Source organism: Lontra canadensis, unplaced genomic scaffold (genome assembly GCF_010015895.1).
Source record: "Lontra canadensis isolate GAN:19392208 unplaced genomic scaffold, GSC_riverotter_1.0 scaffold3, whole genome shotgun sequence".
Taxonomy (NCBI): Eukaryota; Metazoa; Chordata; class Mammalia; order Carnivora; family Mustelidae; genus Lontra; species Lontra canadensis.
Window position 1 is genome coordinate 13,623,090 of NW_022630997.1, and position 16,385 is coordinate 13,639,474.

The following is a 16,385-nucleotide window of genomic DNA, read 5'->3' on the forward strand; positions in this document are numbered from 1 at the left end:
TCAATCCAGCTCTTTACTAGTATCTCTGCAATATTTATCCCCACTGTGTCCGAAAGTCACTGAACATTCCATAAAAATGGGCATCTATTCATCAGACTCTAGTTCTCATATCATGTTGGGATTCCACCAGACATGCCTTTCTCCCAAGTTCCAGTAAATCATCCTTTAAGCCAATTCATCTTCAAGTCCCCCCCCCACCCCATGCAAATTCCTCAAGTTAGAATTAACCTTCCTCTTTACTGATTCTACAACACAGAAAGTCACAGCTTTAATACAAGTTAGTCAGTGATCACTGACTACCCTAATAGGGTCATGTTTCCTTCCAATAGATTATGAGTCTCACGCACCAGCTTCATCTCATCAAACAAAATACATTCTATGAAAGTGTATTAATTTAGTTGAATTGAATGTGAAAGCTTACTAGTTTTCCCAGCTGCATTACTCAAGGGCATTCAGAGTCCAGAAAAATTATAGTCTCTTTGCTATCTGGCCATATGGTACACAATTTCAGTTTCTATGAGAATCTCTACTGAAGGAGGTTAAAACCAATGACCCCTAGAGACCAATTAAATTCAGCTTTATCTCCCAATCACAGAATGCATCTCCAGGTGCAAAATAGCATCACCCCCTAAAAGCCTTCAATATGGTCATGGTCTAGATAGTGTCCAGATACAATATATTCTCTTGGTATTAAATGCCTTCTAGAATCTGAACTCCAAACACCTATCTGGCATTCATTCTTGTACCAGATGAGCATCTATTCTATGCAATTAGATTGGCTGGCTCAAAGTCTTACAAATCTACAGCATCCATCTAGTTCTTGACTCATGCAGGTCTTAAAATATGGAATGCCTTCCACTTCTTCCTCTGCAGGGCAAAAAGACTGATGATCAGATTGGGAACATTGCAAAAAAGAACTGGGCATATACAACTCATCCCCATGTCCACTATTTTGGGAATCTGCTTGCAAAGATCACATACTCTGTACCCCGCCATAGTGGTGTTCTAGGAAGAGGCTTCCACAGGACAGCTTTTGATTTGCTATTTGAGCATGTGACTAAAAGGGTGCAACCAGGTCTGGAAGGCCGGATTAGGAAGCCCACCTGCTTCTACATAACTTTTCAAAGCAGTAAAACTGACAACTGATCTCCATTTGTCTCGCTCTTTGTCTCTCTCTCAACTGACTCCAATCTGGGCAGGTCAAAAAAGGAACTTCGCTCACTGACTTCTTCAAAGCTCAACAAACTAGACTGCAAGCTTCCTGAGGGCAAGAATCAGTCTCTCTCCTGCCTTCTTCATGGGCTTTAACACAAAGCAGGGGTACAATGAAACTTGATAAAATTAAATGGAGAACAAACACAAAAGAACTGGTTTTAGAGAAGTTGTATGTCTTGCTTTTGTAGAGATGAAATGACACCATGTACTTTTCCACCAAAAGACTAAAAATGCAAGACTGACTAGAGCAAGACCAAAATATACATATAATTAGGCACATTCTTCATTTTTATCCATGCTCCAATTCAGATCAGAGTGTCTATTCACAGTAACCAACATACTCTTTATTACAAAAGGGACAGCACAGTGCCAAATGCACCTGCCTTATCAATAGGGTCAGAGACCCAGGGATCTCTAAATTGAAAGGTCATCTGCTGCAAATGTCTACCCCGTTCTCCTGAAGTCTGACCACAGAAGTATGAATAATCCACTCATCTCTATAGCCTCACTTATAAGAACAGGAACCTGGTTGCAATGACCTCAGTCCCAGGAACATTTCATCCAAACCTTCCACCAGAGGTGACTTACTGACCAATAACAAAGTATATTTCTGCCTCCAGGTATGATTAGAGTCAAGGAAATGTAAGCTTCCCAAAGCTCTTTACACACCTTAGTCATCTTTACCAGTTTTTGTAATTCTAAGAAAAAATCTGGGCCATTTCCCAAATGGGGATCTTGTTGTTAAGGGAATCAGCACTTGGCAACAACCTCCTAGAAAATTACGGTATTTCTACTGGATTTGTTTTATACCCAGTGCCATTCACTTTTCTCTCTCTTTTTTAGTGGACTTCTATTCACCCCCAGACCTTTGTGTGGTCCTCCTACCTAAAAAAGTAACTTGATGTTTTCACTACTCTTCAGTAACTTTGACACCAGTGCAGGGATGCTAGAACACTGCCAGGCACTGCTCAGAAGACACCACTATAAAGCAGGAACCCCTACACTGATCCCTCTGTTCTGAAAGCTGCTCCCACTCCTCAAAGATGAAAACTAGTAAGGGCGCAGCTCACCACACCATCTGAGGGTACCACTCATGACAGACAACTCCTCCCTCCATGAATGAATGATCTCCACCAGCACAGCAGGTGTAGGGTTGACCGTCAATCACTGATAACTGCTGGATAAAGAAATACACCCCTTTACTCAAATCAATCCATCATCCCAGCAAGGCGAGGACTGTGGCCAGACCATCAAAGATCATACACGGCCACTAGAGACATAAAGAGTGACCCAGCTTTAGGGTCACTGAAACAATTCGTTTTTCTCTAGTGCCTCTGCGCAGTCACTTGGTTTCCTAGAGAAATTATTCTTTAACTGGTGATCACATTTAAAAACAAAACCTCAATATTAACTGAAAACTCAGTACAGTGATCATATTAAACAAGAACTCAATGTAAGTCAAGGTCGTCAGTTCTTCACCCTGCACTGATGTTGGCATGTGGTGGCATTTCAGGGAAACCCTCATCCCCAGCACTGATATTCACTCTTCTTTTCCTATAAAACTTGTTCACAAGAGGTAAATTTCCAAACAATTAAAGATCTACTAATAGATACGTACCTCCACTCAGAGTCCGTAGAATTGAGAAAGGGACTCAAGCGAGCCCACGTAGGTCAAATACCTGGGCGTCTGGCTCGTCATGGTGCTCATCCACAGAAGAATGTCCACTTCAGCCACCATCTATTCAAGTTTGCTGAGTCACCCACTATACTACATGCTTTAAGTATGTTCTCTCTCAATCTTACAACCGTCTCATCAGGCAAATATTTAATCCCCCTTTTACAGGTGAGGAGATGGAGGCATAAGGAAACTAAGTTCCTTGCCCAAAGTCACACAATTGCTAAAGGGAATAGCTGCCTTCTGCCCAAGGACTGGCTGACTACAATGTTCATGTTTATCCCATTAAAACTCCTGCAAAAGAGAGGCAGACCCAAGTGCAGGACCATCTTGGCTACCTACCTCATACAATTCAATAATAATGTTTCCCATTAGACCTCGGCTACTCTTAATGTTCTCCATGGCCAGGGTGAAGTAGATGCCACGCGTGTCTGAGATGTAGAGGTTGTACGTGTCATTCTGGTTCCATTCTTGGACAGCTGCAAACACTTGGTTCTCATCAGTACTGATGATGTGCATGTCCTGGAAGAAGATGGAACACCTATAAGGCAGCAGATCTCCATATCCCTCTGCCCATGGGGACCCAGAGTAATTACCATGACTTATGAATGGGGGAGAAAAAGCCTGAGTTATAGGCAATGTTAAACAATTCTGTGTCAGACCAAGGCTATAAATTAAGAGCTCTGTGATTTTTGTTCCTTGCTAAGTGACAGTAAGATGGGTGTAAGGGGCTTTGGTGGGTATCATTTTCCATGGCTTCAAGGGATTCATACACTTTCATTTTTTATTTTTATATCTGAAAGTTAGTGTTAGCACTAACGGAGACATACAGCCTTGCCGGAGGAAAGTCACACATGCAAAGAAGACAGGGCTTATCCCTTCTTTAGATCTTCATTTATGTTTTCAAATTTTTTAGTGTAGTGGCTGCAAAACTTCTCTTTGGGATCTTCAGAGTCATCCTTTGCAAGAAGGGTGGCAGGGAGGCAGAGCCAGTGGGTGGGGCTCTCGGCTTCCACCTCTGTTTCAACCAGAGGGGCACCACTTGAATCTGTTTTATCCTAGAGTTTGGCATGATATTTGGGGAGTAAAAGATGAGGGAGGTTCCGCTGCTAATAAAATAATATTTGAAAATCACTGACGATACCAAAAAGGAAACTCAACCTTGAATTTAGTGTTCTGGGTCCTAGCTAGAAGTTAGCTCTATGGTGTAGAATGTGTCTGTGTCCCGGAGCTTCAACTTTCTCACCAAAGTACTGAAGAGGTTGGGCTACCACTAAAAACAGCTAACATCTGAGCACTATTCTAAGTCATCTAAATGTATTATTTCAGTTAAAAATCCAAATAATTCTACAATAGAGGTGGTATTAGTCCCATTTTACTGAGGAATAAAATATGGTATACAGGAGTTTGCCAACTTGCTTCCCATTATAAAGCCAGTAAGTGGCAGAACCAAGTGTTGAATGCCTGTTGTACGGCTCTAATCTACTTGTGAGCTTCTAACCACCTGGATATATATGGGGGAGAAAGCATCCGGATTGGAAGTTGCAATCCTATGACCCATGAGATGAATGGGAATCACAAATGTTCGGTCTGATCATAGCCTCTACCGAATACCTGGACGGTGTAGTCTTTTAGGTGAAGTCAGCACTCAGGAAGCCTCAGCCTTAAGTGCCCAAATGTTCTTATGACCTGCCTCTTACATATTCATGTTAATACCCTGGTCCCTGAAGTCACTTTAGTTTGTATACCTGGACTAGGACATTTCTACAATCAAATCTAATCAGTTCACAATTCAGAAGAGTTTGTAAAAGCCAGTTTTCGTACGTGGCTAGGCGCTATACAAAGATGATCATAAACTCAAGTCCTTTGCTAAGGAATTCATGCTGTCTGGAGGAACTGTTGGCACAGACAAACAAATGCTGGACATAATGTAAGCAGTTAAAAAATGCGTAACTACACAGGTAACTATGCCAAAGAGTATGGCATCCCAAGAAGGCAGGAGAAGACCCTTGTCACCGTGGTGGCAAGCACTCATAGTAGGGGTCAGGCAACTGAAGTTGACAGTCAATCACCAGGCGGGGTCTAGCTTTTACTTTGTTTGCCCAACCTTTCCCAGAAAGGATTTCAGCAATAAAAGAAGATATAGCAATATCTTCTTTTATTGCTGAAATCCTTTCTGGATTTCACAACTGTGGAGCACTTCTCCAAGACGTTTTTTGGAAGGAGCAAGCTCATTCGAATTTGGACAACAAGAAGGTGGGAAAAGCGTGAAGCCCTCTGGCTCTTTTTATTGGAGGATCTGCCAGATCTCAGCGTCTGGCCTTGAACTCCCTAAGTCGCTTTGACTGAGACCTCTCTAGTTCATTTGTGCTTACACACCTTATAGAATTACAGGATCCCACTGAGGTGCTTGAAAATGGAAATAAGGCTTCCTCTTAAAAACCCTGTGATGAAATTGTGTTGTGTTGGTGTGGAATGAAAGCCCGAGAACCCAGTAGGAGGGGAAATAGCAGCTGCAGGAAATACAGATTAAATTCACTTACCCTGTTAAAAATGCAATAGAAATGCCGGGCTTTTCCCAGATGTTTTGGTTATAAAAATGAATGAGCTAAGTTATTTTAGACTAAACTAATGTAAAAGAAGTGGGGGGAAAAAAAAACTGAAAACACTGGGGCACGGTCAGGATGGAAGGCAGCCAGCCTTGTTGTGCGTGTGGGGTGTATCACCTGACTCACAGGTACGGCAGGCTCGGGGGACAGGGTGCTCTCTAGCAACCAGGACCCTGGGAAGTTGGCTTGAAAAATTCTTAATTTCCCTAAGTCACTTAGCTAGTAAATGACATTACTAATATTTAAACCCAAGACTATCTGAACTCTGTTATCAGTGGGAATATAACTCAATATGCATCAAAATGACCTGGAGATCTTAAAAGCAGGCAGACTCCTACGTCCCACTGCCTGAGGTTCTGAGTCAGTGTGTCTGGTTGGGAAGGCTTAAGTCCTACCACCGGCACCAACCTTCCAGACAAGTCAGGTGCATGCAGTCTGGGTCATCACTCCTTGAAAAAGCTCTGAGGTATGTGTCCTCTCTCCAAATAGATCTTCTAGTTGAATACGGATCAACCAATAATAACCAGAATATTATGTCTTCAAGAACAAATGATTCATTTTCAGTAGTACTGGTCTAATAGAGAGCTGAATGATAATAAACCATATTTCTTGACTCCTGCAACCTCAATCTAACCCCAAAGCATATGTCACCTCCTTCCAAAGAAAACGAAGATGTGCTTGCTACTCTTGAGAACAAGCAGAGCGAGATCTGACTGGTGATGAAGAGAGAGACTGAAGAGGGGGGAAGAGCAGTAAGTAAATTCTGGTTGGCACTTCAATAAACTGGAGTTTGGACAGCATCAGACATAACCACACTCATGTTTTTATTTGGAGAACAATTATAAATAACACTCCCCCATACCCTCCCATTAATTTGGAAGAATCACAGTTGCCTTTTGCAAACCTAAACGTGAGACTTCATAGGTAAACAATGGTGAAAACACTCCCCCGTGATAGAAACATTTTCATGTAATTTGGGCTGAATGTAACTTCATTCACTATAAGAACACACTCTATTCAGCACCTGCCATCCGCCAGACATTATAATAGAAATACAGAGAGAACCAAGATGTACAACATGACCTCAAGCAGATGCCCAACGGTGGTGAGAATGTCATGCCCTCCTGGCCTTCTGTGAACCTGACTAAGGTCCCTGGTACAGGTACTAATGGGAATACAAAGGCTTATAGACAGGGGCGGTCAAGGGGGCATCCATGGAAATGCGTGAAACCTGATTGGCTTGAAAGCAGTTTTTCCCTGAGGGAGGTGAGGACAGAGTGGCCACACCATAAGGGGCCCTGCATTGGCCCACCTAAGTTTTACCCAGAAGGAAATATAAAACTAGCACAAGATTTTGAGGAGAAAAAGGGGATAATGAGAACTGCTCAGTGCAGAGATTGGGCTGCAGTAGGCCAGCTTAACTGTGAGATCACAGCATCCAAGGTGGATTTCAGTGGGGCAGGGGGAAGGCTTACAAGGTGGCTGCAACATCTCAGTAGTGACACATGAGGGCCTGGACTAAGGAAGCAGGTTTTCTATGAGAACCCTATGAAATGGACTGGTGAGATATCAGGGAGGCAGAACCCACAGGGCGACAAAGGAAAAAGGCATATCTTTAATATGTCAGGTATGTGACCTACAAAATTCTCTCATTAGCATGCTCATAAAATCATAATTAAATACTCATAATTAATGTGCATAATTATTTATTCTACATCAGTCTCTCTCGTTAGCCCATAAGCTCCCAAAGAGCAGACACTGTGTCTTTCTAATGTATCACGGCATTTCTAGCACTTACTAAGTATCGGTAGCACATGGTAGATATCTAATAAAAGTTTTTGTATGAATGAGTAGAGTAAGTAAACACAGAAGAGGGATGAAATTTTGGGGATATAATATAAGATAGAGATACTGAGCTTAGGTCTAGAGTTTTAAAATGGGATTTTTTAGGGGAAGTACTTCAAAAAAGCAGTCCAGGGTTCGATGGATATGGAATGGGACTATGAACATAGACGTCACCAATATGAAGAGAAGGGATGAGGTCACCCAAGAACCATGCAGAACACCAGGAGAACTTAGGATCATCAACATTTAAGGGTGGCAGGAGAAGGGGAATCAGAAAAGTGAATCAGAATAAAATATGCCACAGGGAGGAGTATCAGTTGTGGATTTTTTTTTTTTCCAGCAGTGTCAAGTGCTCCAGAAAGGTAGAAAGAAAGAAAGAAAGAAAGAAAGAAAGAAAGAAATGAAGGAAGGAAGAGAGAAAGAAAGAAAGAAAGAAAGAAGAAAGAAAGAAAGAAAAGAAGGAAGAAAAGTTGTAGAAATGTTTATTGGATTTGGCTTGGAGGTGTTCCCTGGTAGCAATGGCTAGATGATTTTTGGTGGAATAGGAGAGAGGGGTGTGGGAGACCAGAATACAGCTGACAGTGGGTTGAAGTGTAGATAGGAAGCAACAAATGAAATTAGAATTACAGATAACATTTTAAGAAGTGTGGCTGTGACATAGCAAAGAAGGATAAATCAGTATTTGGGGAAATGTAAAAATTAAGTGAAATTGTCCGAAGGAAATTAAAGAAAAGGTTAATATCACTGTCATTATCGTTATAATAAATTTTCTCAAGCATATTTCCCTCTCTTCCTTTTATTATTCAAAACGGGATAAAACATATTCTACTGTCAACTAAAAGCAAACCCAGACTTAGGTAGGGAGAGTCTTTATGTGCAAGACTATCGCAATAGGGAGAACACTTTGGCTATCCTATCTGCAAGTCCCTCAGGGTGATGGCAGGGAAGAATTATTTTTATGGAGAGAAAGTAAAACAAGGCTAGAGAGAACTGGATGTGGGGAGCAGGGTGAGCAAGTGGTGGGAGAGGGGCCAATGAACAGGAAACCATCCTCCTTACAGTCAGTTGATTTTCAGAAGGGTTGTTAATAGGGATTGTCCTGAGTTCTAGTGCCTGCTTAAGCGCCCAAGAGTGGCTCCAAGTTCAGAGGCTGGGGTGGGGAGGAAGCGAAAAGCCAGTCAAAGTCTGGTCAAGTTAAATTAGCCAGCATTTTGTCCAGTTTATCCCCAGTGGGGACAAAGAGTTCAGTTAACCATTTATAGATATGGAATGAGAATTTGGTCTCATCCAAGGTAAACAGGCAAGTTTCTGTATCTTAGCGAGGGGCATGGGGAAAAGTGGTTTTTTACAGTGAGCTACTTCTAGGAACACAAAAGAGCTGGTTATTTCTTAAATCTCACTGTTCTCCAGAAGCACTGGGTTCAGTAAAGTTCAATGGTATCATGATACCCACTTCACAGGTAAAAAGACCTGGGCTCCTGGATAAGCAAGTGGCAGAGCTGGAAAGAAAGCTCAGGGTTTCTTGCTCAGAAGCTCCATTGCCTTTCAGCCAGGCTATACCAGGGCTCTCGGTCATTTGTGTCCTCACCCCCTGCAGGTGCGTGGCTTCCATGACCCTTCCCTGCCTCCCCCCATGCCCAGGGACCGGTTACGGAGGACTCAGCACAAGGTTGCCACTCCTAATATTGCCACTCATTATTAATGGTGTTCATTTCATTCTCTGCAAAACGATCCAAGCCACAGAGCACCCCAGAGGAGCGTGTTCTGAACAGACAGGCTGGGAGGAGAGGTGTGAAGGCAGTGATGACAGGGAGGTTCTCCTTGTTTTTGTAAGCAAGACGCCCAACAGCAGAGGCAGCTCCTGGAACAGCAACAACTTGCTTAAAAGCCATTTCCATTTTTAAACACTTCCACCCCCTCTGTCCTTACCTCCTCGGCCTAGGCTGGGGAAAATCCGAGCCAATGCTGGCTAATAAAGGGGATCGATAACCATCCAGCTATTTTCACAGCAGCCCTCCTATTAATGAAGCTGCTCTGGATAGAGTTCTATAAAAGGGGCCGCACGGATGGTACTCCACCGCGATAAATTGCCATGGGGTTGCTGATCGTTAATGGAGCGTTCCAGGGTTGTGATCAATCCCAGGCTTCATTTTTCCCCACCTGCAGCCACACTGCCCAGGGGAGCAAACTGTTTATCTCAGAAGGTGAGATACATGAAATATGCACACAGTGCAGAGACAGAAAAGGCCTGACACTGGGGATATGGTTTGGAAAGTTCCTGAAGTACTTCTCCTGAGCCAATAGGTGGAAATCATCAAGTTAACTGCAAGAGGTCTTTCTCCTTCAGAAAAAGCGTGATTACAAACTTCTCCATCCTCCTCTTCTCCTAGCAGAGATACTACTTTCCTGCCTGGGTTTAGAACATCTGATGGGGACATCCTGCAACCGCAATGTTATAGAGTGTTCCCATACCAGCCAGTCACAGAGAGGGTAGAGAAAAGGAGGAGTTGATCCCATGGCCCCTGGGGCTACTTAATGCACTCCCTGCTCATCCCATCAGCCTCTCTACCCCTCTCTCTGCAACCCAGTCTCTTGAGATGGTGTTTAGTTTGTTGAATGGACCATATTCTCTCTCTTAAAATAGGGCCTATGTGTGCCTTTTTATTGATTTCCCAACCTTGTTTGCTGGGTTAACTCCTTAATCCTTTCACATCATCTTAAACCTAACTTTCTTAGGAAACTTGACCTCAGTATCTGTAGAGGTAAGCTCCACCCATTATGTCACAATGGTCCTTGAACTTCTATACCTATAACACTCCCTACACCTACTATTGCTTGTTCAGTGTCTCTCTTCTCTACCAGAATATAAGCTCCACGAAGGCAGGGACCATTTGTGGCTTCTTTTCTACTCTCTCCATAGAGCTTAATTTAGTGCCTGGCAATGAGTAAAAGCCGAAATGGGAGAAAGAACAGTTCAATAGTTGAATAAAAGAAGGAACAAACGAATGAATAGATTTATGCATGCATGTATGAATGAATGAATTAATGAATGATGAATGAATGAAACAACCAGGGGTGACGATTACCCACCCTCTTGTCCCATAATCCCTCCCACCTCTGTAGTCATTCAGCCTTTCATGCTGTTTCCCAGCACCAGCTCACAGACCCGATGCTTTACAACATTACATTTGATATGTGTCCAACCAGAACCTTGCCTTTTTTGGGAGCCTTTTTAGGTGATGCAGTTGTATCCTGTCCATGTTTAGACTGAGGTTCTAAGATCCTTCTCCTCTAGGAAGCCATTGTTCACAAGGGATGGAGTCCACAGGATAAGTTTTAAGATTTTCCAACAAAGGAGTTAAAATGCCATCATTTGATATTAACATTATAGTAAATTATTCCTTTTTAATTACTCATAATGGCAGAAGGGAGCAGAAACATAGGCAGTGCATTTACATTTTGCATTAAAATGTAGAGAGAAGCATGAACTCCACAAGACTCACCTGGGCACCTTTGTGCATACATACCTATAGTGTCTAGGCTCCTGTCGGGGCCCTTCTGAACCTGTCCCTCTTTTGGCGGTAAGGCCTTTGCATGAGGGAGGGACTCCCAGAAGGGATTGTGTGATAGCTCTCCTTTCACTGGGAAATGACTCCAGACTATACAGGATGTATGAGACAGGGAATCAAAGCTCTTGCCTACATGCCCCGCTGAGAGGAGAATAGAGAACCCAGGTTCGGGGCCATCAGCAGAGGCCAGAGCCCCATACTCCCTGCAGTCCAACATGGCAGTCTCTCCCTGCTTGGACGTACCTTGGGCAGGGAGTACTTGGGCAGCTTTATCTGGGCAAAGGCCTCTCTCCGATAGGACACGTAGTAGCTGGCTCTTCCACCTGTTGTCACCTGGATCATAAGGGAAACACAGAGAAGTCAGATGGTGCCAGAGAGCATGGCCAAGTTGGAAGGTATTAGCTTCTCCATCAACAGCCACAATAGGTTGGTGATAACCTTTCAGAGAGTATCCCTTGCTGGCACTGAGCCTCTGTCCCACAGCACTGAGGTGTTCCCAAGTCACAACACTTAGACAACAAATAAGCAATGACAACAATCTTTCCCAATAGTTGACACCTTCAGTGAGAGCAGGGACTCTGAATTTGATCACTGTGCTCTGCCTACATACACACCTAATACATACTTTCAACTGCAAACAGAAACTACTCATGTGAGATGTACCCATGATCAATTTATTTTGCCTTAAAATAATTTTCTATTCCATTGCAATCATGACATGATTGTGAAATGATTTTTTTTTCTGAATCTGAATAACTACTATTGCTCAAAAGCTCTTGTTACCTTAAATTAATTTCATTTCTGTTCTGAGCACATTTTTTTCCCTTCATATTTAGAAATCCATGCATTGAGAAGGTAGTTTTTGTTCCTTTCCATGTGCAAGTGGTTTAAAGAAATCAAGGGTCAGAGGAAGAACTCTGGATTGGAAGGTGAGAAATCCTGAGTGTGAGTCCCAGCTCTGCTGTCTGATGGCTGGGGGAGTCAAGCTCTGTAATCCTGGGAAGGATGGATTCTTATAGGAACCTGGAAACCACTCCAAGAAATGGTCCTCTGGTCTGGGCTTGTTGAAAAGCCCTGCCAACATGGCACAGCTCTGCAGATGGTGCTTCTGCCCAATCGTCCTAACTTGGGGGGACATTAATATTCACCGGCGAAGTCACCATAGGCTGTTTAGAGAAAATAGCAGGACAATAGCAACCCGGCTGCCATACTGAGGAGGCAGCTGCAGAAGGCTCCCCTCTTTGTTCTCATCACACACTTGCTGGAGACAGGCCAGTCTTCCCACACCAGTCCAAACCTGGTGGCCATCCACAGTGGCTGCGGGGAGCAGGCGAGGCGCCACATCTCTACGGAAAGCCACCCATTGCTCCTCACTCCAAGAGATGGCGTCTCCTATGGCCCCCTGTATCTCTGCACAGATTGGAAGCACAGAGACTGCCAGGCAGAGAAAATGTTAGAATCCAAGTGAAGGCAGAACCTTAGAAAAAACTTGGTGCAAAGACTTAAGCTATGAATCAAGAGGAAAGACCGGTTTGGTCCCTAGGACCCTGGGATCATGACCTGAGCCGAAGGCAGACACTTAACCAACTAAGCCACTGAGGTGCCCCTGGTTTTTGTTTTTGATAAGACATCTATTCCCAATGTGTATGGCTCGGCACTGGCTTAGAGGTGGGGCATTCACATTAAGATCAATGAGTTGCTAAGAAGTTTTTTTCTTTTTAAAATAAATTTCAACTGCAAAGAATCTGATTAAAATATAACCTTTGGTACTAAATACACAGTTATCACTAGTCCTGGCTTAATCTTTGTTTAATTTCCTTCCTTCTTTCCTTCCTCCCTCCCTCCCTCCCTCCCCCTCTCTCTCTTTCTTATTTTAAGTAAAGTTTAGTTAACATATAGTGTTATGTTAGTTTCAGGTATACAATATAGGGATTCAACAATTCTATATATTCCGCAGTGCTCATCAAGATAAGTATCCTCTTAATTCCCATCACCTATTTCACCACTCCCCCCACTCAGCTCCCCTCTGGGAACCATCTGTTTGTTCTTTATAGTTAAGAGTCTGTTTTATGGTTTGTCTTTTCTTCTTTGTTCATTTGTTTGTTTCTTGAATTCCACATATGGCTGCAATCATATGGTATTTATTTTTCTCTGACTGACTTATTTCACTGAACATAACACTCTCTAGATCCATCCACGTTGTTGCAAATGGTAAGAGCTCATTATTTTTTATGGCTGAGTAATGTTCCATTTTAGAGATCTATACCACATCTTCTTTAGCTACTCATCTACTGATGGACACTTGGGCTGCTTCCATAATTTGGCTATTGTCAGTAATGCTGCAATAAACATAGGCATGCTTATCATCTTTTTGAATTAGTGTTTTAATTATAAATTATAAAACCAACACGTGCACGCCTGTCAACCAAAGAACTGGAACAGTAGTTTTAAAATTAAGCTACATCAGAATCACTTGGAAAGCTGCTTAAAACTCACACGTCTGGGCCCCACCTTCAGAATCTTTGAGTTGATCACTCTGGGGTGAGGTCCAAGAATTGTCTTTTCTAATGAGTTTCCAGATGATTCTGATACTGCTGGTTCAGGGACCCCACTCCGAGCAGCTCAGAACTAGAACTTTAAAGACAACTGACATACACTTCTGTGCCTCCGTGCCCTACACCCATCCTGACCCTGGCCTCCCTCTGAGATATAGTTATTTTCCTGATTTTGTGTTGACAATGATGATAAAGTTTTTTTTTAATTGGGGCAAAATTCCTATTATATAAAATTAACCATCTGAAAATGTAAAATTCAGTGGCATTTAGCACATTTGCAGTGTTACACAATCTCTACCCAATTCTAAACAATTTTCATCACCCCTAAAGGAGATTTCATACCCAGTGATAAAGTTTTTAAATCCCAAAGTAAATGCTCTGGTCACTTATCATAGGCTTAAAAAACAGGTCTCTACAGGACACCCTGAATGTCACCAAGCTTGCCTTGGGGAAATAAAGCAGCATCAGAGAAGGCTAGTCCTGTTAGTGAATGCTGATCAGAGTACAGCAATTAAAAGAAACTTCTCCTGAGAAGACCTAGTTGGTTCCATAGGGAACAAGGGGAGAGCACCACTGAGCATCTGATCAGCACCACAAACAAAACTGTGTCCTTTGGGGTTTCCAAATCACCAAGAGCCAAAGCAGAACAGAGTGGTCTCCTCAACAGGGTGATGGACACCACCAATTTGGGAACTCAGCCCAGCTATGCCTGAGAGAGCCCAGACCTTCTCTCTCACAAGCTTACACACACAACTGAGAGACTTTGTGCTTGAGTAATCAAGATGGAAATTATACTTCAGGTACACGATGGGACGATCCAAACTACTAAGGGGCTGATGAAGCCCCTGGAGGCTAGAGGTTCTTCCAGTACCTAAGAATCAGAGTTTCTCCCATTGATACCAACCTGGCTCCCATAGTTCTGCTTGGTCCTGATTGCATCATTCTCTGTATCTGCTACCATCTAATTCATGGTTTAACCTCACTGTAAGGCCAATGGGTGCATGGATGGGTTTGGATGCTACCAATTCATTACAATTTCTCTCTCAACTCTTGACCTCTGTTCTCTCTATTCCTACAGCCCTTTCAACATTTACTCTTGTGGGACACACATTCCTTCAATCTTTCCTCCATGTCTTCTTCTAAGGTTTCAACCTCCCTGATTTCTAGGAAGTGCTGGCCTCGTGGCCAAGTGATTGGTGAATACATAATAATAAAAGTAATGACATAACTGTAATTGATTGAGTTCATCTACCATGCTCCAGAACTGCATGTAGCCATTATATAAATTATCCAGTTTTATCCTCATGACAACCCTTCAGAGACTACAAGATACTGAGTGACTTGCCCAAGATAAGATAAATTTGAACCCAGCAAAGTTTGGCTCTAGACCTGTTCTCCCCCTCCTAAGACTTAGAAGGGTCTCCATTCACCTCACTCATCTCACTATAACAGCAATACATTTTCTTGACTCCAAGATGTTTTTTAAAAACATATAAAAGTCTCTGTAATTCGCATGCGTATATAACCTTTCTTCATATTCCAGAAAATCTGTTATGACATTGATGGTGTATATTAAAAATGAAATCTTCATAGAAGAGAGGGCGCGAGATAATAACTAGATTTATAATAGCTACTATGCAATGAAAGCTGATTACACAGAAAATGGGACAATGAGCAGTTTATACGCCATACTTCATTTGATTCTAATTATACATAATATAATACATAATACCTCTACCGGTCAGGAAATTGAGGCTGAGAGTGGTCAACTACCTTGCTTGATATCACACAGCTTTTCATTGTTACAGCCCATCTGTGACTCTCCCCCATGTCCAAGCCCTTAATGAGGAATAAGTGCAACCCCAAAATGTCACGTATGGAACAGGGGCTCAAGACTCATTGACTAACTGGTCAATAATGAATTGTGGGGATTAATCCACTCAACCAGAGATGCTTGGAGTTTGATTTCCTCCATTGTTTAGGGACTAAACCATGGATGGAGAGAAGAACTCTCCATTCCCACCCAGTACCTAGACGGTCACAGGAACTTATTTCTAGCACTCCCCACTTGGAAGCCAAATCCTTACAGTGTTGGGAGGATACCAAGCTGATGCTTTTGCTGCCTCTCCACTGTTATTTGTGTGACTCTCTGGCAACACACAAAGAAAGAATAAAGTTTAGTGACTATTAATCTATTTTGATGAACTTTTCTCTTCCTCACAAGCAAATCCGCTGGCATTGTAAATCCCAGAGATTATTACCACTTTCCCTCTCAGTGACACCTTTTATTTTACATATGATGAATGTCATCCAATTATTTGCTCTGGGTCCATCCGTCATGCTAAATACTGAATTAGCTGGGTCTTTTCCTCTCTAATGACTGGCTCGTTAATCTGATTTTCTGGATTTCCATTTTACAGGTTTAATTGGGCTCCTGGCCAGTGAAAATGATTCCTTTGGACAAATGCACTGACCATTAAACACATCTGTCTCTTCTGACTTGTTCTCATTCTTACCGTAACCAAGTCTAACCTGACATATCTTTTATTTATTTATTTACTTATTTTAATTTCTCCTTGATTCTGGAAGATGGCTTGCCCTGGAGGAGAGAGAGAAATATGCCAAAAAAGAAAGAAAGAAAGAAAGAACGAACCAAAGTGTCTGGAGTCATGTTGAGTCTGTTTCTGCCATAGAGAGAAGAAAACTTGTAATATCTCTAGAGCTTGTAAGTGGGCATAGGTAATCTGAAAAGAGAAGCAAAACTTAACATTTCAGGTATCTACCATGTTAAGTGCTTTACATTCATGATATTATTTAATATCCACACTAGTAATGACTAGTATTACTATTATTATTTTTAGTAGCATTAGCAGTACCCTACAAAGCATAAATATTAATAATATAATATACTGGGGCG

At 42.4% G+C, this 16,385-nt stretch overlaps 1 protein-coding gene across 4 annotated transcripts in view; it reads right to left on the reverse strand.

Moving 5' to 3' along the window:
* Positions 1-16,385, reverse strand: part of SORCS3 (sortilin related VPS10 domain containing receptor 3) — a 580,244-nt gene that overhangs the window by 102,976 nt on the left and 460,883 nt on the right. For all 4 annotated transcript variants that reach the window (XM_032880553.1, XM_032880561.1, XM_032880570.1 and 1 more), the window contains 2 exons: positions 11,157-11,246; positions 3,233-3,412 (listed from right to left, as the gene is read on the reverse strand). In XM_032880553.1, the coding sequence (XP_032736444.1) occupies positions 3,233-3,412; positions 11,157-11,246 (270 nt within the window). The remainder of the gene's footprint in view (positions 1-3,232; positions 3,413-11,156; positions 11,247-16,385) is intronic.